At 34.3% G+C, this 20,931-nt stretch overlaps 1 protein-coding gene across 2 annotated transcripts; it reads left to right on the plus strand.

The window, feature by feature from the left end:
* Nucleotides 1–1,525: 1,525 nt before the first annotated feature.
* Nucleotides 1,526–20,539, plus strand: LOC116109645. Of its 2 annotated transcripts, XM_031395872.1 has the most exons (24): nucleotides 1,526–1,907; nucleotides 2,002–2,102; nucleotides 2,984–3,194; nucleotides 3,590–3,671; nucleotides 5,155–5,443; nucleotides 7,286–7,388; nucleotides 7,487–7,623; nucleotides 8,139–8,312; nucleotides 9,723–9,925; nucleotides 10,028–10,171; nucleotides 10,301–10,389; nucleotides 11,069–11,216; nucleotides 11,351–11,403; nucleotides 12,132–12,187; nucleotides 13,210–13,373; nucleotides 13,817–14,004; nucleotides 15,861–15,918; nucleotides 16,000–16,072; nucleotides 16,622–16,723; nucleotides 16,869–16,965; nucleotides 17,044–17,130; nucleotides 17,215–17,456; nucleotides 17,611–17,751; nucleotides 20,034–20,539. In XM_031395872.1, the coding sequence occupies exons 1-24, from the start codon at nucleotides 1,727–1,729 to the stop codon at nucleotides 20,214–20,216; spliced, it is 3,306 nt and encodes a 1,101-aa protein (XP_031251732.1). In that variant the 5' UTR covers nucleotides 1,526–1,726; the 3' UTR covers nucleotides 20,217–20,539. The 2 variants fall into 2 exon arrangements, with proteins under 2 accessions (XP_031251732.1, XP_031251733.1); XM_031395873.1 differs by lacking the exons at nucleotides 1,526–1,907; nucleotides 2,002–2,102; nucleotides 3,590–3,671 and having other exon boundaries at nucleotides 3,158–3,194; nucleotides 20,034–20,537.
* Nucleotides 20,540–20,931: the final 392 nt, after the last annotated feature.

Raw genomic sequence — 20,931 nt, forward strand, 5'->3', positions numbered from 1 at the left:
ATTATTATTAAACTTATCTACTTCATTGAAAAAATATTAAATAGCTCTTATAAAGAGTTTATATAATTTGTAAGAGGGTGTTTGTATTTTTAAAGAGGATTTTTTATATTTTTCAGAGAAATTATGATAATTACAATGGTTTTTCTTTTTAATATTTTTGAGCTCTCACAAGGAAATAATGAATAAACCCATAAGTTATAATCTGATAAAATGCTAGGGCTGTGTTTGTTTTCCTATTTAAAATATTATCCTATCCAATCCTATTCAAAATACATATTTATTTTAATATTCTCAAAATCTAATCATTTTCTATTTAACTCAAAATATTAAGATTTTTTTAATCCCCTAGGTTTGTTAATTTAATTAAACACCCCCAACAATAAAAGTTTATAAATTGACAAAAATACCCTCAACCACTCACATATTCTTGCAGCCGGCTACCACCGCTGGAAGGTGGTCGAAATTTGTTGGAATGGCGTACGACCGATTGGATGTGGTCGGTCATGGGTCGATCTGGCTTTTTCGGCCAGATCCACCATGGATGTGTCCCGAAAAGGCTAAATTTAAGGTGAAAGATCTGTCGTCGTTGATGGCCAAATGATGACCAAGATATGGCTATCGTCAATGGCTAGATCTTTGGCCATAGATCTGGTCGGATCTGGCCATTTCCAGCCAGATCCATCCTGAATTTAGCCAAAAAAGACCAGATCCAGCCAGTCGTGCGCCATTCCGACCACCATCCGACGGTGGTGGTTGACTGTCGGCATTTAATTAGTGGGTGGGGGTATTTTTATCAACTTTAAAACTTGTATTGTAGTGGGTATTTAGCTAAATTAACAAATGTAGGGGATTAAAAATAATCTAAATATTTTCAAAAAATTTACCAAATACATTTTTAAATTCAAATCGTATTATCGTAATGACAACCTAATTCAACTTTTTCAAAAATACAATTCTAAATACTCTACCAAACACAGTCAATAGACTATTACAAACGGTCAATAACATTACTCAACCATGGTACAAGCCTAAAATCATAATCTGTCATACTAATCTCACAAAAGAACCGATAGATTTTGACATATCATTTCAAAAATAGAAATATGTGGTAAAGTACAGGATATTGTACCATCTTACTCTTTGCATGGAAGTGAAATTCAAGTTGGCTCAACCAGCATTTCATATGCATTTTCTCAGCCAAATCCGATCCGTGCTAGTGGATAGCTAGATTTATAATTAATAACATGCACATTTTGTATATTCCTTAATGTACTGACATATATCTTGAAAGAATTTGAGAGAACAATATCAACCAATCCTTACAACAGCCTACCAACCCGAACTCATAAACTTTCTTCCATAAAATTCTAATTTGTTATTTAGAAATTTTTCTTTTCATCGAGGGCAAAAAAGACAAATCATATCCATTATAGTTCAACTTCAAATTCTGCAGTTCACTACATTTTCTTTTATGAAATTCCTAATTTGTTATTCAGAAATTTTTCTTTTCATCGAGGGCAAAAAAGACAAATACATCCATTATGGTTCAATTTCAAATTCTTCAATGCACTCTTTTTTCTCGCATTTTCCATTTGCCTTCTCGTTCATCAGGCTAAATTTAACTAAACGCTTCACCTAGTTCCCATTAAAGCTCTAGCTGTCCTCAATAGCTGCGCGATTTTGATAATTATCAAGCAAGCTATTGCTAACCTAATTTTTTTCGTCAATGGAGCTGCAACCACACGAACAAGAAGAACAACAATTACTATTGAAATCAACTTCAGAACCTGAATCCATGGTCACAGTGACACTCGGCAGAGTGATGAGCACGCTCCTCTCCGCTCGCCCTAAAAAGCTCCACGACTCCATTTCTCGCCTCTCTCCTCAACACAAAACGACGTCACTTGGTAACATTACCTTTCTATAAATACCTAACATTTTTAATTGCGTTTTTCGTCTGTGTTTTAATTGGTTTTATTTTATTTTAAATTGTCTTTGTAGGTTCTTTAGATGAGTCGCTATGGTTTCTATACAAGTATGTAAGAGACGCGGTTGATAGAGAGGAGACATTGGACGAGATTTTTGTTCCCATGATTGAACACGTAATCAATTACTATTGAAACCACCTTCTTCTTCTTCTTATTTATGTTTAATCTTTAATTTTTTAAAAGTCTTCTTGTTGTTATTGTACAATTTTGTACAGCAAAATTTTCGTTAAGTAATTCCGTTCAAATTAATAAACCTTTTTTAATTTGATTCATTAATCATTTAATCTTGGGACGGGATATATAGAGTTTATTAACATGACTGAGAATTTTATATGTTTGCTAAACTGTAATTTAGTGACCTGTTTATTGTAATATATATTCCTTAGTCCAAACAATATTACTCGAGAGAGGTTTTAGTTTAATTGAAGAGATGATAGTAACTAGGATCTTATTCTCTCCACTGGTGAAATCTTGATGGTTCATGCTAACTTTAGTGGATATGACATGTGGTAATATAAGAACTATGGATATCTTGCCTTTGTTACTGTGGAAGTATACAATTTAGGCTTATTTAGATGTTATTTGAGATGGATGGGTTTCCATCACTCATTTTGTGTTTAGTTACAGATTAAGGTATTGTAATCTGTGTGATACAACTTTTAATGAACTCAATATGGGATTTTGATGTTGAGTATGATTTGGTGCATTTAACTGAATGGTAAATAATGGATTTATTAGAAGGAGGAAAGTAATAAACGAGAAGTATTTATGATGAATGTTTCTTATAAATAAAAAGTAATGAGAATGAATATTAGTTCTTGGCATTCATAACCTAAAAAAATTTTCAAAAACAGAAGGACTTGGAGCTGGACAAAACATGAAGCAACAGAATTTGTTGTTCTGTAACCTTGCTCTTCTGTTAGTTGTATATTTGTAGAGCCCTTTTAGGTAAATAAGTATTTCATATTAAATGTATGTGTATATATTTTTTCCAGTCATTAAGAAGCAAGGAGTCAAAGCACGGTGATCAAGCCATGATACTTCTAAATTGGTTGTTTAAAGATGAACATCTTTTCCAAGTTCTGGCCTTGAATCTTGCTAACATTATTATGAGGAAGGACGATCGTTATATAACCCTTGGCTGGTGTATCCTTGTGCGCAGTCTCTTGGAGTACGGGACTACAATGGATCAGCACTTATTAAATGGTAAAATTTGTGGTTACTGGGTTCTTCTTTGGCATGAATTATCTTTCTCCCAAGTTCTTCTCTAACTTCTCTCTCTCTCTTCCTCCTTCCCTCCCTCTTTCTCTTTGTGTTGTCATTGACATTCGTTGTCTTCTCATAGCTGTGTCTGGACCCAATTCCAATTTGAGATTTTTTTCAAATGTTAAAATCTTAAAAGACGGGATACATTTTCTTTAGGTTTGATTCTAAGGATGAAGCAGTATATATGGTTGCAGGTTTTCTTGCACTCCTGATTATATTGCTGTTCGGAAGTTTACTTCATAATAATAATCAAAAGAGGAAGCTAACTTTCTGTCATGGCTTACTCTTTGCTTTGATGATTTTGGAGTTGCAATTTTATTTTTCTTCTATGACAGGAATAAGAGCGAAGTATGATGCATTGTTGAAGATACTTTGTTCTTGTATTCCACAGTTATCTTACGTTGTATGTAAAGGAAGGTATAACTCTTTTTCATGTTAAGTTAATCTTGTATAGCTTTATTTTCACTCAGTGAATTGTTGAAATTTGAAGGAATTGTGCAGTGGTTGCTTTCATGTATGAGCTGATTTATCTGTTCCTACTTTTTGGTCGATCAACTCAAACTTTGTCTCCTCATCTTGTTTGGTTTGGTAACATGTATTTCTGGAAAATTAAATGCTCTCAATTGTGTTGTTATTGTCATGAAAGAATACTGTTAATGGGAAGTCTGATGCTGTGGAAAACTGATGTCTCACATATTGAATTGTAATTACGAAGATATTTTGCTAATTGGCTATTGGTTGGTATGGATGTTTGCTTGGTATCATATTTGAAATTTGTGACATGGATTGCTCTGTAATGAGTAGTAATCTAAAACTTGGGGATGTAGCATTGGGGAGGAGATGGTCCTTTTACAAGAAAAGAAAACCAAGTGAAAAGACCTAGTTCAAAGCAACTAAAGTGTTGCTAATATAATCTCAAAAATCTATAGAGTAATAAAATGACTGCCAAACACTTTTAGAGTCTTTGTTTAAGCAAGGCATTAATTCAGGCTGAAGGTGTTGCAAGAGGTGAGACGAGACATTGCCTACTCTTTAAGATAAGAACTGGATCTAGATAGAGTTATATGCCTTAAATGGTAAAGAAAATGTAGTTAAACTTGTTGTTGAAGTAAGTTGTTTAAATATTTTGACAGGTATCTTTGTTTCTCTCTGTAAGAGCTTAAATACTGTTGGACCTTACCTTTGAGCTTAAGCTTTTAATTAAGTGATTATTAATCTTTTATCAGAGCTAGGTTGACCAAGTGGTCTTATATTTGAAACCCTTGTTGTATTAATTAAATTATCAGAAGTTATGTTTTTGGTTATGGTTTTAATTGTATTTGTGGTTATGCTTATGTTTGGTATATGTACAAGTGTATGGTAGGGGTGTGTGAGAATATAAATATTATTATTGGGTCTTTACGTATTGACTAAAGCTTTTGGGTCTGGTGGTTATTTAACACTCCTAAACTATTGAGGCTCATTTTATATACTGTTTCATTCTGGTAGTACTAGTTATTTGCAATGGAGAACCTTTATAAGAGGATGCTTAGATTTCAACATTCTGGGAAAAGAAATACTTTTGTTATCGTATAACCAGCATGTCTGTTACTTGTGCTATTTTGTTGGCAGTATTAATTCTAATTTAATTAAAAAGGGACTTTTAAATTGTTTTCACTTGGGAGAATATGTTATTGTACCTTTTCACTTTTGCTTAAGAATCCAAAGTATATGATTTTTTAAATAAAAGCCAATGTTCAATGGTGCAATATTGCCTATGATTCTCCGGTTATGTGAATTTTGTAAATGCTAAGTAAGAGGAAATGATTAGTGGCATACTATGTATCTTGATGGAGAAATTTATTTGATAGTTTCATTTTTTGAGTAAGTAATATGTGTCTTGTGTCTATTTATTCTACAGTAATATGCAGAATGGATATGAGTTGCCATCTCGCCTTTCAATATCTGCTGCTGATTGTTTTATATCTCTGACCGAAGCTTTGACAAAAAAGCCTAAATTTTCAAGTGACGGTCAAAAACCATCAAATTCAAAAGCATCAGATCGACCAACTATTTTAATGTTGTCTACCTCTGGGGAGAAGAAAGTGAAACCAACAAATGAATCTTTAGAACTCTCAAGCATGGACATGGAGTTCTTGCTTTGGGATCATCTAGAAGACCTTGTTGTTCTTGTGCAGAGACTCCTTGCAGTATGTTCTTTACTAATTATTTGCTTGATGTGCCTTGTTTATATTGTCCTATAACTGTTTGATCATGGCCGGGTCCTGAATATACTGTATGTTAGCTTTTTCCTGTATTATTGCAATTCTTTATTATGGCTTAATTATAATATTGACATGAGGAAGAAAAATAGTTTAAGAACATAAGGTGGTCCTGAAGTTACAGTTGCCAACATATGTTTTTTAATTGATACTATCATGTTCTCTAGAAGAAGCAGAACAATAAAATAGGAAATTCTTTAGGTTGAAAGGGTCGTTTGGATCGGGGGTATATAAGATAATGGAGGTAATCTTCGTTTATTTTGCAAGATTCCAGTGTTTGGTTTGCAAGTAATAAAATATTACGATAATCTTTTATTGCAAATAATGTTTACTATTGGTAATGTAGGGAGTAATTTTATTACCTTGTTAGGAGGTGTTATTAAAACATTATCGGGGTAATATGATTTTTCTACCTATTTTGCCTTTAATTAAAAACCATTTTGGACACAATTGCCTTTAAATGTCTATCAAATAACAATTACCCAACTCTCCTACATTTGAGAAATTAGCTAAAACACCTTAGCCATAAAAAAGTTTAAAAGTTTACAAAGTACCCTCGGTCACACAAGACCACCGCTGGTTGTGACTCATCATTGTCGGCGCTAGCCGACGGTGGTCAGTTTCGCAATAGTGCACAACCGGCTGGATCTGGCCGATCGTGTGCCGGTATGGCCAGATCTGGCGTTTTTATGGCCATTTCATGGCCAAAGATGTGGTTATGAAATGGCACGGCCACATCTTTGGCTGTGAAATGACCATAGATCTAGCTGTTTTCCGGCCATGGATTTGTGATGCATGGCCATTTTCGGTTTTGCCGGTGCATGACCGGCCATATACGGCCAGTCGTGCGCCATTTTGTCGACTGCCAACGGCAGCCAGCGGTGGTGGCTGGTTGCCGATAGTAGCTTGGGGTAGGTAGGGGTGATTTTGCTACAAATTAAAGTTTTATATGGTTGGGGTGTTTTAGCAAAATTTCAAATGTACGGGGTTAAAAGAATTGATTCAAAATATAATAATAAAAATAACATACCTACCCATTTATCCTTCCAACCAAACACATATTGTAAACATTCATAGCAATCTTCAAGGTGATCTTTCTTTCTGTTAATATAATATATCCTTATTATGAAACATTATATGATCTAAATACCCCCGGAAAAGTATTTCCAGTGATATTTATCTTGTATTGCCCTCTTTTTCCTTTTTTGTTTATATGCTGCTTGCTTTCTGGCCTATTAGGCGTTATACTTTCTGAGGGTGAAACAAGATTTATATTTCTCTAGGATTTAGATATTAATTGCAGGGATTGTATTGTAGAGAAAAGTTTATCTATAGTTATATGTGTATACTTTTGTGGGTGCTGTAAGTCCTCGGGAGGTCTTAGACTTGTGAATTTAGAGTGCCTAATTCCTCAAAGCTTGTACCACCTCTCAATATACCCTGAAAGTTCTCCTTTGTTTTGTTCTGTCCAACGATAATTTTTTTTTTTTTTTTTTTTTTTATGTACATAAAATATATTTGAAAAGTTATTGGTGTGAGTATCAGACCCTAATAAGACAGGTCTTGGATAAAAAATAGACATGTGATGTTTTGGGGTGGAAGGATCCCTTTATGCTGTTCTGGAGCTTCTACTTGATGAATATTTTTAGGTGATTTTCTAAAGATGTAAATGGCTTAAAACACTAGTTTTATTACTTTGTCTAACCTACTTTAACTTAGTACTCATAAGAAACTCAAATATCATGTTGATGCATCTATTATGCACTGTAGTGGAGCAAAAAAAGTCGGCCTTTACATGCTGAAGGATTAGAGAAAGTTCTCAAGTGGTTGGAGGAACTAAAAGGGCATTATTGTGGCATTCAAGATGAGGCAGGTCCTATACCTAATACATAATTCTGGGAATATCATGTATATTATTTTGTCTAATATCTTGAGCATCATGATGTTTTTTGTCTGCAACATGAAAGACAGGCTCAAAAAATCTTAAGTCTGGACCACTGCTACTTTCTTCTTGTTGGAAGCATTACGGCATGCTATTGCACTTGGAAGATCACAAATTTTTCAAGCACTGCAAAGAACTGTTAGACCAGTATTTATCAGGCATTCAGGTAAAATTAATTAAGTATTAATTCTGATAGTAATATATTGCTTCTATAAAAAACAATAATTTTGTATTATTAACCATGATATATTTTGTGTTGCAAGATAAAGTAGTTTAAAATTGTCCATTTAATTTCAGTTATTTCTTTCCATGCTTTTTAGAACAATTTTTTCATACATGATTTGAGGAAGATAATGAGAATAATTTGGTAGACATGAAAACAAGGATAGGTAGTATTGCTGAAAGCTCCAACAACAATGTGCTTGCCCATACATACTTCCAAGTCAACAGCCTGGTCCTTCATTTCTATGGTAGAAAGCGAATAGTGTTTCTTCATGTTGAAGTTAAACTGTTGGAAAATGCACAATCTTGCTGAATACTGTAAATTTAGCTCGAATAGTATCTGATTTTTTAGGCTATTTGTTGATTGTATAATATATTTGTGATAAATTTTTATACTCATTGTACTTCTATTTGATGGAGTTGTAAAAGTTGCTGATACATGAAGGAAAACATATGCAGTATTATACTGACAACCATTCTGAGCGACATATGGATGGTAAAGATGGTGGTGTTGAGACCAGAAAGTTTTTCCTGAATTGCATATGCCTTTTATTGGGACGGTTGGATAGCAAGAAATTCGAAGTCATTATCGTGGAATATGGAACACAGATGTCGCATGTTCTTATATCACAGGTGGTTAACTAATCATGCCTGAGATCATGAAGAAAATTAACTTTCTATTATTTTTCCTCTGAAAGAACCTTTTTTTTTTTTTTGATAGGAAATGATAAAACTATATATTAAAAAGAGAATGAGGTAGGTACATCAGTGGACTAGAGATCCACAAAAATATCAAAAATCCGATGAGGGAGACAATCTATACAAGATAGTGATAAATGTTCCTTTCCTATGTGAAAACAAGCAAACTATACAAAGTTAGCCCAAAACCCCCTCCCAATTAGGATGAATAAAGAAAAAAAAAAAATCCTTGATTTCTTTTGAAACTGAAGCCCAAATAGAAGCCAAAAGTCTTATTGTATCCCACAAGACGTCACTGTTATCATCACATTTCTCTCCAAAAATTTGATAATTTCTTTTTGCCGTATAACCCAAAGAAGAGCTGAAACGATAATATATGTTCATTGTAAATTTATATTTAGATGCTTTAATATACACTGGGACATTATTGTTGCTTTCACGATATTTTATTGAAACTATCTCTGCTAGACAGCTGATATTCAAAATTGCTTAGTCCATGGTTGACTTGTGTTGGAGATAAACTTAATTACTAAAATGTGCATATCACTTATCATACATACCCTAGTGAAGTTAAAAGTTTTAAATTGATAATAAGGTTCCAGATGTGCATTAAACATTAGCTGTGGATGGGAAAAGGTCCTCAACTATTTTGTGGTCACCCATTTTTATAAGATTTGGTTTCTGTCTCCCTTTCCCTTTCTATTGTCTTTGATGTTTTTTATGGAAGAAACTAGGTTCTTCCTTTGTTTCAACTTTTTGTTTCTCTTTGGATTTCAATTTCAAAGGAGTTTCAAAACTTCTTTTTCGCCTCTATGCATCTCATCTGGGAAGGGGATTTGGCCTAATTTGTATTTTAGAGAACAGAAGATTGTCATTGAGAGAGTTTGTGCCATCGTCTTGTATAGATGTTATATGTATTGTAAATATCTAGTCCATTTATGTACCTAATTCATTATTTTTCTTTAAATATACTTTAACAGTTTCTTGTGAATAAAAGAAAAAGCTTGGTTTGAGCCTTTGACGCTGAGCGGCTTTATGCATATGGTTCAAAGGTTTTGACTGTCACTGACTGGTGGAAGCTGATTATTATTGACATCATTTGATGAGTATTCTGTCAGTATCATGGTATTAAGACTGATTGGTCACTTTTTTTATTTTATATATATATATATATTTATCAAAAACTGACTGTATTGGATACCAGTATCTATGTTACAGTTGGGAGTTCAGCAATCATTAGTTATTTGTATTCAGAATCTAAACCTCTAAGAGCTATAATTGAACCTATTGTGTTATCGTAAGAATACTCACATTATGTCTTTCTATCTACTTTTTTCTTGGAAGCTTCACTGTCATGATGAAGATGTGATAGACGCGGTTGTTTGCATCTTTAAGGCAGCCCTTTTCAAGCAGAACCATTCATCTGGAAGCAGATTCTCTGAGACCAGACAGATGGATTCTCTGCTACCATTGCTGCTTCATCTTCTAGATGAGCGGGATGGTGCAGCAAGAGCTGTTGTTATGCTCATGGCAGAATACTGCTTCATGTATCTCTTCTCTTTCCCATCTATTAGTACTTTTTTCTATCAATTTCTCTTCCCATTTTTTGTTTGGGGTTTCAAACCTGACATTGATAAATGGCTCAACAGAAGTGCCGATGGTCACTGCCTTCAAGAAGTTCTTGAACGCCTCACTTCTGGAAACATTATTCAAAGGAGGAATGCTATTGATGTCATATCAGAGCTCATTCGCATATCATCACAAACAGATAGCTCAAATTCTCATTTGGCATGGTATAAGCCTTCTTACAGTTGTTACCATTTTGTTATTTCTTGATACTTTCACCTTTTTAGCCCTTCATGATCAAATTTGTACTATTTCTTTGGATCTTTTTGTTAATCTAATTCCTATAATCATGGCAGGCAAGGTATAGCTAACCACTTGCTAGAGCGTCTTGGAGATGAAGAATCCGTAATTCGTGAGCAAACATCCAATTTGCTTCCAATGATCGGTGAGTATTGATAATCATTTTAAGTCTCAATGTGCTTTTAGTATCTATCTTGTATGTAAGTTATGGCATTTGGTAATATTAGTCACCAGGGATACAATGTGGTGGATATATTCATACTTCTTTGGAAAACATGGTGAAGTACATTGCCCTTGTGTTGTGAAATCAAATTACTGATTGAAAGTGCACAACAAATGAATTAATGCAAATTGCAACCAATTGATGGAAAATTTAATGATGAATTTGATTTTGAAAAGAACATTAGCTTGTTTTAAGGCTTCTTGAACAGCACATGTTTCTATATTTCTTAATTTTGCGTGATAGGCATCATCAGTGGTGGTTGTTTTGGTGAAGGATTTCCCTTTTATGGTTTTATGCAGTAACACTTTTGCTAGCTTGCTGATGGAGTAAGTTTTAAGTGGCTTCTAAGAATTGCTCTTTCCATTATTATTTCCTACACTGTATCAACTACTTTGCCTTATTCTCCAGTTGATTGTTCTGACTCTCAATATAAACTTTCAACTTCTGTTCTTTCTACTTTTTGGTAATTTTGTGAAGAATCAATTACTTACATGTGTCATATGACCTTTGCTAAATACAAATTTATTGTTGCTTTTGTTGGTAACTATTGATAATTGGTTGTAATATTTTGCTTTGCTGAGTTATTTCATTCTTCTTGCAGACCCCTTGTTGGTATTGCCAGCACTTGTTCGTCTTGTTTATTCATCTGACGAAAAAATACAGTCGTCTGCTAGTGTTGCCTGCATTGGGCTACTAAAATATCATAACGAAAAATTTGAAGTTATATCTATGCTGCTTGACTGTCTTAGGTATTTTTCTCCCTAAATCACAAGTGCAATCAAGGGATATGAATTAACTTATAAGTGTCAACTTCTTATTGTGAACTATCCTATTAGCACCTTAACGTGCTTACTATTTCTTCTTTTCTCCGGTCTTCTTGCAGCAACATTAGCCAAAGCTTAGATCTTCCAGAGACTTCAGTTAATAATGCAGAAGGTAATTTTTTGCTGTTTGATGCTACAATTACAATTAGCCAGATGATTTCGGATTGTCTTCTTTTTTACACAGTTTTCCATCCTAAATTTTCCTTATAATCCACATAACCACATTCTATGGCTATTGTTCAATTATTGAAATTGTGCTCGCTAATTCTTGTTGCATTTGACTCACTTTCCTGAACTGGTTTAGCTTTTTGGGACTGAATTGGATTGGACTGGACTGGATAAGATTGAATAATATATAGTACTGAACGGTGTTTGGTGCAAAACTGAATTGGATTTTAATTTATTAATTTTATAATTAACTGCAATGCAATGGTACACCAAGCATAGTACAATATTATAAATTCTCAGTCCTATCCAATCAAGTACAATCCTTAGAAACTAATCCAGTTCAGTATAGTGTGCCAAACGCACCCTATATGATCTCAAATATAATCAAGAGTGAAAAAGCTATAATTATAACTGATTCAAATTTTACATATTGGGTTCTTGTGAATTCTTTGTAGAGTTTTCTATCGTTTACTCGCATTATTTTTTATGAAAAAATTAAATCTGTTAATTGAATATGTACTTTTCCCTGCAAGTTGTCAGTTTGAGTTTTGAATGAACAACAATGTTTTGAACCATGTTACATTCCTTTCAACTCTAACTTGTTTCATTCTCCTTTTTGGGCAAGAACATGACTACTAATGCATGATCATTGTACTCTTAACACCATGGCAGGATCAAAGTTGGATGGTGATCAAGTGCTCAAGCTGATCCCTCAGTGGTCAGAAAGTGTAAGAATGATTACCCTGCAGTAGAAGTGCATTTTGTATTATTTTTTCCCTCTTTATGATGCATTGAAATACTGTTCACATGTATTGCTCCTGTATATTGTTATGATGATGCACAACTTATCATCACAACCTTCAAATATTATATGGCAAAGATTTTGATAGGTAGATACATTTTTAGCACATAGTTGTCGACGATGTTGGGTTTTGGGCACATTGCCTTCTTAAGGGTTTCCTTAGGGTTATGTGACATCTCGGTAGCACCTTATTTCCTTAGTTGAAGCCACTGTCTGTCGTGTGCCTTCTTCTAGGGGAGGGTAGATGTAATTTGCAAAGCAAGAATGAGCCATTCCAAAGGGAGACCTCAACAGTCAAAGGTGCCATAAAGAGGTGAGGTGCTAAGAAATTGTCACATAGCCCAAACGTTTAAAAAAAAAAACCTTAATAGTGTGAAGGAATATGACCTAAATAATAATATAAATAATATTGGCATAATAATTCCTTTATCTAAAATAACAATAATAATTTTACCTCAACTTAATTAGTCCCGATTCTCTTGTTTCACCATAGCTTTTGACTTTGACACTATTCTGACTTGTTGATCGAATCGTCCTTTTATAGCCCTCTTCTGTGGGTCTTATTGGACGTGGCTCAGTATGATACACAACCAAAATAATCATAGAAGCACAGAATCTAAGCGTCAACAATATTTTTGAAGTTGTTATTTTATTGATTCTCAAAGCCTTTAGAAACACTAGTAATTATCGGCTCAAAGCTTTTCTAGTTTTCTTAAATATATAGGTTTTTATAGATATTCTAGTTCATTATCCTATCACAAGCTTAATAGTAAAAGATAGTGTCAGCGGCACACTGTTTCAATACGTCTCAAAAACAATATAAAAGTCACTTCAGCACCACACTGTTTTCAGCTATCTGAATAAACAATGAAGTAACCCATTTTGTGCCTTTTCTGCATTTAGTTGTATAAATATTTTTTAAATTGATGGTTGTATGAAATATTATAGGTTCAAGACTGGAACTCCTTGGTCGGGCCGTTGATTGACAAGATGTATGCAGAGCCAAAAAATGCAATTATTGTCAGGTTTCTGAGTTGTATAAGTGAACATTTAGCTGAAGCAGCTGATGTAGTCCTCTCTCGTGTTTTGTCACAGATGAGAGGACAGAAAAAGTGAGTATAGTATATTGATTCAATTTCATTTATAATTCATTACGTTAGCTCACCTCTTGTTTTCATTTTGCAAAATTATCTAAGTTGATTCAAATTTTCTAGTTTGATTGATTAACTGTCACCAAATTATATCTTTTTCTGGATGCTCAGCAGCATTAACACTTGGCTGTCAACTATACAAATATTAGATACAGACTTGGGATGTGTGTACATAATTATCTGACAATATGAGAGACTCAGGAGATATGCTTGAAAATGCAAATTTTTAAGTTTTTAACTTTTAGATTACAATCTGTGGACTTCTGTGGTGATGTTTGTCTTCGCTTTCCATCACAATTTTTCTTTACTTTAGATGAGTGTAACCAGAAGATAATGTAAACATCAAAATGATAATTTCTTTATTTGCATATTTTAATGCACCCTAATCGCTTTGCTTTTATCAGGATTGATGAAAGCGTCTCCAAATGGGAATGTGGAAACTTTACAAGTGAAGAATCTATGGAAATGCAGCAATCTCTCTTTGAGCGCCTTTGCCCATTACTTATTATTAAGCTGCTTCCACTGAGAGTTTTTGATGATGTCAATTCATATATCATGTATGGCCAGTGTCTCAATGAAGAAACTATGCATGGTATGAGAATTTTTTAAACTATTATAAGCTTCTTCTGCTTTTCCCTTCCCCAAGCAAATCTATTTTCCACTCTGTTGACCATATATAATAGCTGAGAAGCTCAGTTGTAAGCACAAAATCTATTGGGTTAGGTTCTTTGTTTCTTTTGAAAATATAGCTTCTGGTTGGTTCAAATTAAATACTTATAATTATGTATGCAGTTATTAACCTTTCTGAAAGGTCAAATTTTATATTAGTGGTCAAAATGTCCCCTTCTGTTTCTTGTGTGTAATTTATCTGAATCATTTGGGTGACTTTGGAATTGCTATGAATATATCTTGGACAATAATGCCAGCGTTGTTTGAAATTGTTTTTCACTTTCTGCTTAAATTTGGACTGGATCATATTTAGACTACTCGTTCTGAATTTTGTACTCAGATGTGGTAAAAATTGCGGACTGTGTGGTATCAAATTGTAAAAATGGATTTGATTGGAATAATTGAGAAGTTATTGAATTTAAAAGTTTCTATTTCTTGAAAAAAAATTTACAAATTGACGAAAGATCTCTCGTAAGTTTGTGTGTTGACATATTTACTGAAAAAACAGGTTGAAAAAGTAGTTTTCCTGTTCTGATTATCTTAGCTGCAGTCCTACCAGATCTTTACTTTTAGCATTCTACAATATTAAGTAGGAATCATAATAGTGAAGGGTGTGTTTGTTTTATTATTTTGGGTAGGATTTTTGAAAAAGTTGAGTTGGATGGCTATTACGAGTTAGAATTTGAAAATTAACAAAAACACCTCCATAGGTTTATTAATTTAGCTAAACACTCCTACAATAAAACATTGAAAATTAACAAAAACACCCCCACCCACCCATTAAATGCCGGCAGCTGGCCACCACCGCCGGAGGGTGGCCAGCAGTCGCATCGGCGCAGATCCACTGTGGATCTGGCCGGAAAAGACCAGATCTGGCCACGATATGGCCTTCGTTGACGACCAGCTACAGCCAAAGATTTGACTGTCAATGGCCAGATCTTTGGCCGTATATCTAGCCTTTTCTGGAAAAGGCTAGATCGGCACACTACCGGTCAGATCTAGCCAGTAGTGCGCCTTTACACCAGATTCCGGCAGTGGTGGTCGGAATCTGGCAAATGTGGATGGGTGAGAGTGTTTTTGTTAATTTCTAATTTTTTTTTTTTTAAGTGTGGTTAAATTAACAAATCTAGGGGGTTTAAAATAGTTGAATAAAATAGAATTGAATTTTCAGAATAGGTAACAAAATATGTATTTTGGGTAGGATAGGATAGTTAGGTAAATATTAAAACAAACACAGCTGAATATTTTTTATTATATGAAATGCAACTCATATTTACTTGAGATCTGTTTTTCAAAACTTTTTGTAAATTTCTTCATAGCATCTACAAGAAAATCTTCAGTCGTTGATTTTTGTTCTTTTTGATGAATGGATATTTAATACATTACTATTTCAAGCTCATAATCTTTCATTATTGATTTTTGTACTAAGACTTGTTGTCATTCCACCTAAAAGTTTAAGCTAGTAGTAGGGGCTTGGATTTTTTTTTTTTTTTTTTTCTTCAGATGAAATTTGAAGATTTGAACTTGTGACATTTAGCTCTGATTTCATGTTAAGTTTTCATTCCATCTAAAAGCTTAAGTAGGTAGGGGTTCAACATTAAGACTATAGTGCTCCCCAACAATAATACGGAGTATTTTATGTTGTGATTCCTAATAACTGAGTCATCATGGTTGCTGACCTTTAGCTGATTTTAGTACGTTCCACGATTAGAATTGCATCATTAGCCCATTTCTCTGAATTTTGGTGAGAATGACTTATGTTTGCTTCGATTTTGTTAGAATATGGGGACATCGACATCATTGATCACCAGTGTGTTGCTGCTTTCCTTCTAAACAGGTTGAGCCACTAGCATAAGCTTTATCAAAGCTTCATTTACCTGATTGATTGTTTGACATTTTTCCTATGCTCTAATTTCAGGGCATTCTCTAAGTTTGAATTTGTAGATGTGCGGAAACTTGCTGCTGAACTCTGTGGCCGCATTCATCCTCAAGTATACACATTGACTTCCCTTAACTTGTTTGTTTAGTGTCTTAATTTGTAGGGTTTTTTGTCACAAATGAGGTCTTACACTTTTCCTTTCTTTCCTTTTTTCTTTACCTTTGATTACTGAGAATGCTAGTGAGTTAGATAATGGATCTGCACTCGCCTTCTAAATTCTCCCCTCCCAAGGAATGAACTTGTGACCATTTCCTTTGAAGGAAAAGCAACACTTGGCATTAATGCTTCTAGTAACCTTGGTTGCTATGCTAGAACATTTACCCTTCCTTAACAATCTGTTCAAATGTCTTTTGAGTCTTCCACCATATTGTACGGCTCAAGCTCTCAAACAATTTTTTTCTGGGACTGTGATGTTCTGGACAAATCTTCTATATGCTTATTTCTTGATGTGTAAGATGTCTGTGAGGTGAAAATGTAGTCTCCTTTGTACATTGAGTGTGGTTCTTACTTTCTCATTATTTTTCAACCATGGCCAAATTTATTATGTTTCTTTACTTTTCCAAGCAGCTATACTAACCTTCCCCAACTTTGAATTCTGTAGGTGCTCTTTCCGATTGCTCGCACACAATTAGAACATGCTGCTGGTTCTCAGGATATACTGAAGATCAAAGCTTGTTTATTTTCAGTCTGTACTTCCTTGGTGGTAATTTTCTTTTGCTGTCAGTATTTTATCTTCTTGTTATCTGTACTGCAGAGCTTTTAGCTTTCTTATCGCTGATAAATCTAAGCATCATCTCTTCTATTTATGCTGCTACTAAAATAAAGGCTCAATTTGGTTTGGTTTTTAGATTAGAGGAAAGGATTCAATTTCGCATCCTGCAACACTTGCAATTAGGAAAATGCTAGAAGCAATTATGTTATGGCCTTCTTCAGCTGGGGATGAAGGTGGCAACTAATCGACTTCTCCTGAATTTCTACTTATATTTTTCAAGTTTGTTGCTCAAGACTTGTTTCATCTTTCAGTTTATAAAGCACAACACGGGTGTATTGATTGCTTGGCACTGATGATATGTGCTGATCTACAATCTCCTGAAAAGAGTGGGAATCCTGGTTCGTATCTTATCTGCAATATGATTCTATGAGCATTTTTTTTGTTGGCTGGGCAGGCATGACCTCTGTAATTGAAATTTGCAGGAGCTGCTGTCACAAGAAACTCTGTCCTTACATCTGTGATCCATCATATTATACACGATAAGGATGAAGTCGTTTCTAGCTCCAAGTTGGGTTGTGAAAACTGTGCACTGGAGGTGCCAGCATCTCTCTCATTCCGGCTGTGTATGGTTAATGTTCTGATTAGTGCTTGCCAGAAGATCTCAGATTCTGGCAAGAAACCCTTTGCTGAAAGATCTTTTCCTCTTCTCATTCATTCCGTTGAGGTATTTTGTTTTCTAAGTTCATCAATGTATTATGTTTTTTTTTTTAAGTCTTGTGAATTGGATTCTTTTTGCTTTGAGTTGCAAACATTAAGATTGTGATTACATCAAATCACATTATGTAGTACTTTCTTCTGATAAGTGGAGTCAAATGCAGGGGATTATGAACCCAGAGATTAGAGCTGCTTGTATCCAGTTTCTCTTCTCAGCTGTGTACCATCTGAAGTCTATAGTTCTTCCTTATTCATCCGATCTACTCAAACTCTCCCTTAAATTTATTGGAAAAGGGTCAGAGCAGGTATTAAACCCTAGTTTTGCACAGTTTCACATTATTAAATAACTTAATCTGTCAATGTCCCTTTTCTCACCAAATGATTGAGATTAAAAGCACACCAATTCAGTAGATAGGAAATAATTTGCCCCGAGTAAACGATATGTTCCCATCTAAGGTTTAGCGAAATTCCAAGTTTCCATCCCTGATTTCATAAATTTTAGATTCTCATCCTTAAATTAACACCGTTTCACTTCTTTTAACTGTTAAAGGTTAAAAGAGTCATTTATTATATTTTAATATTTTCATTTCTTAAAATAAAAAAAATCTTCAGATAAAATAATTGTAAAATATAAAATCCATAACTCATTTTTTCTGTTTCTTCTATCATTCTTCATTTTTTTTTTTCTCTCACTTCTTTCCCTTGCAACTTTTTTGTCTCCCCTTCTTTTTACTTCGGCTCTTTCTTCTCATCTCTTTCTTTTTTGTCTCTTTTCTTCTTTACTTCTTCCTCAATTCTTCGCTTTTCCTCCTCTTTTCTTAGCCTTTTTTCTTGTTCTCATTATTTTTCCCTTTCTTCTCACTTCCTCTTATTCCTTCTTTTCTCCTCCTCCTCTTTCCTCCTCCCCTTCTATTTTCTTTACTTGATGGCCAAAGAAGGTCTTGGTCGCCACAATCTGGCCGAGTGATGGCTAAATCAGGCCGGCCAGATTAGATCCGACAATTTAATCGGGTTGTTTAAGTTTAATGCATCCTGCCAAGTTCTTTCTCTTTCCAGAAAAAAGAAGCTTTTTGGCTGGGAGATGTGGAAAGTAAAAGAAATTCAAAGATCAAGTGAAATAAGTTTTTAAAATTTCATAAATCAACCTAAAGTTTTTTTTTTTTTTTTTTTTCCCCTGTATAGCACTGAATTCATGGGCTTTCCTAGTAAGTAAAAATATTAAATCACCTTCTTGGATATTTGCTTATTTGGACAAAACATTGGAGATAACAGATGAAGAGAGAAGTTGCTAGAAGTTTGTGATTTTTTTAATAGTTTTTAGGTTATGCTTGGTTGTAATAATTTTGATAACAGTGGTGGAGGTTGTGATAATTTTTTGTGAGAAAGTGGAGGCTGTGAGAAGTTTAGTTGTGATGATTTTTAGTGAGAATGGTGGAGATTGCAATCAAAATCAACTATAATTTTTTTTCATTTCGGCTGGAATCGCACCCGGTCGGATGCAACCTGGCTGGATCAGGGGATGAAGAAGATGAAGAAAGTAGGAGGGGGAGATGAAGAAGTTGAAGATGGGAGGATAGTTTGGTAATAGTGGAGGAGGAGAGATGAAGAAGAAGAAGATGGGAGGGCAGTTTGGTAATAACCCATTCTGCATCTGTATCAGAATCAACGGTCACTAATGGAATTATTTTAAGGGTGGGAATCTGAAATTTATGAAACCCAGGGGTGGGAACTTGGAATTTTGCTAAACCTTAGGTGGGAACATGTCGTTTACTCTAATTTGCCACATTCTATGTTACTTTTCTACTACTTGAAATGACTTGTCGATTCTATACTTTTGCATGGATAAAATTTTGAAAACTGTAACTTAAAACATCTGTGGGTCCTCAAAACTTTTTCATGAGCAGTGCACCTGAGGATAGATTTCTGTTACATTGTCCTCAGACATTTCTTGTACGAAACTTGGAGGCATCTGTTACTTTGCTAGTAAGAGCTCAAGTTTCGAAGCCCCATCCAAAATTTGCCTAACTAACTGATACGTAACTGAAATCCAATAATAGCTAACACAGCTCTGATGAGAAGAAATCTAAGAAGGTTTTATGAACAAGTTATTTTGCCATCGATTTGTCTATGGATTGTATTTATAGCCACTTTCTGTAGGCCATATACGGAAATGAAATAGAGAGCACAACAAACCCTTATTCTCTAAAAAATTAGGCAATTACTTCTTGAATGTAGATTGTGCTAACAGCTGAGTATCTGAATGACAATTCTGTTAATTATTTGGTTTAAGTCACTCTTATATAAATTCATACATAATGAAGTCTCTTTGCTTCAACTCAAAACAGAATGTCCTAACTTGAATCGAAAATTCTTGAGTTGTTTCTTTTTATACAAATTTGAGCGAGAAAATTTCTCCCTTGTTTTGTCTTCCTTAGCCTTGGATTACCATCTCTTTCTCAGAGATGTATCTTCTTTAGAATGTCATCTCTTTCGTAGATATCTACTTCAGAAGCTCATACCGTTGGTCATGATGGGGTAAAGAGTGAAAAAGAAAAAGCTAATGTCAGTTGTTTTTTCTCTTCATCAGGAAAGGATGGCGGGTGCAAAGCTAATGACATGCCTTATGGCCGGTGATGATGAAATGTTGGAGAGCATATCTGAGGTACTTGTAGATGCAAGATCTGAGCTTTCCAGTTTATCTTCAACTGATCCTTCACTAAACCATTTGAGACAATTATGTGAAAAGTTACTAGCATGCATGAATTCTTAAACTCCCGAAATCTGAGAAAACTTGTATTGTACAGAACGTTACACTAACAAGACTATTGTTTCTTTCATAACCTGTGTATTCGAGTTTTACATTATAGATATATAGAACTAATTTTCTAACTAGAGACAACTAAAGAAATTGATGTTGCTACCACATTGGAATAATATTAAGAGGGAAAATAGAGCAAGCGTAGATAGGAAAACGTTATGTAAAATCACCCTTGGGTAGCTCAAGTGGTAGCCGGTTGGACGAGCGTTGGGATATGTGGTTAAAGTGTATGGTCTCAGGTTTGAATCTCACTGAGTCTCAAGATTTAAGTAAGTGATCATAACAGTGAGATGTTATGATAATTATCTACAATGTTTAATTGAGGTGCATGCAAAATTGTATAGACACCCTGTTTCCAAAAAAGAAAAAAAAAATTATGTAAAGTTTTCAATCTCCCATGTGGTAGAGAACATGTGATATTTCCTTGATTAGAAGCCAATTTTAATTTTGCTTCTTGTGCATGCCATTCTCTTAAGACCACATTTTAAGTAGATCATGACCCTTGGACGTGGGGTAACATGGCTCTTTCAAGGCCTCTTTGTCTTTCAGAATGAATAAAGAGGACATAATTTTTTTAGCACTTTTAATACTAATCAATCTAATATGTTAATAAATATTAATCATAAAATTACATATAATTTCTTACTTGGGTAGTTCCCTTTTCTTT

Source organism: Pistacia vera, unplaced genomic scaffold (assembly GCF_008641045.1).
Source record: "Pistacia vera cultivar Batoury unplaced genomic scaffold, PisVer_v2 Contig586, whole genome shotgun sequence".
Classification (NCBI taxonomy): Eukaryota; Viridiplantae; Streptophyta; class Magnoliopsida; order Sapindales; family Anacardiaceae; genus Pistacia; species Pistacia vera.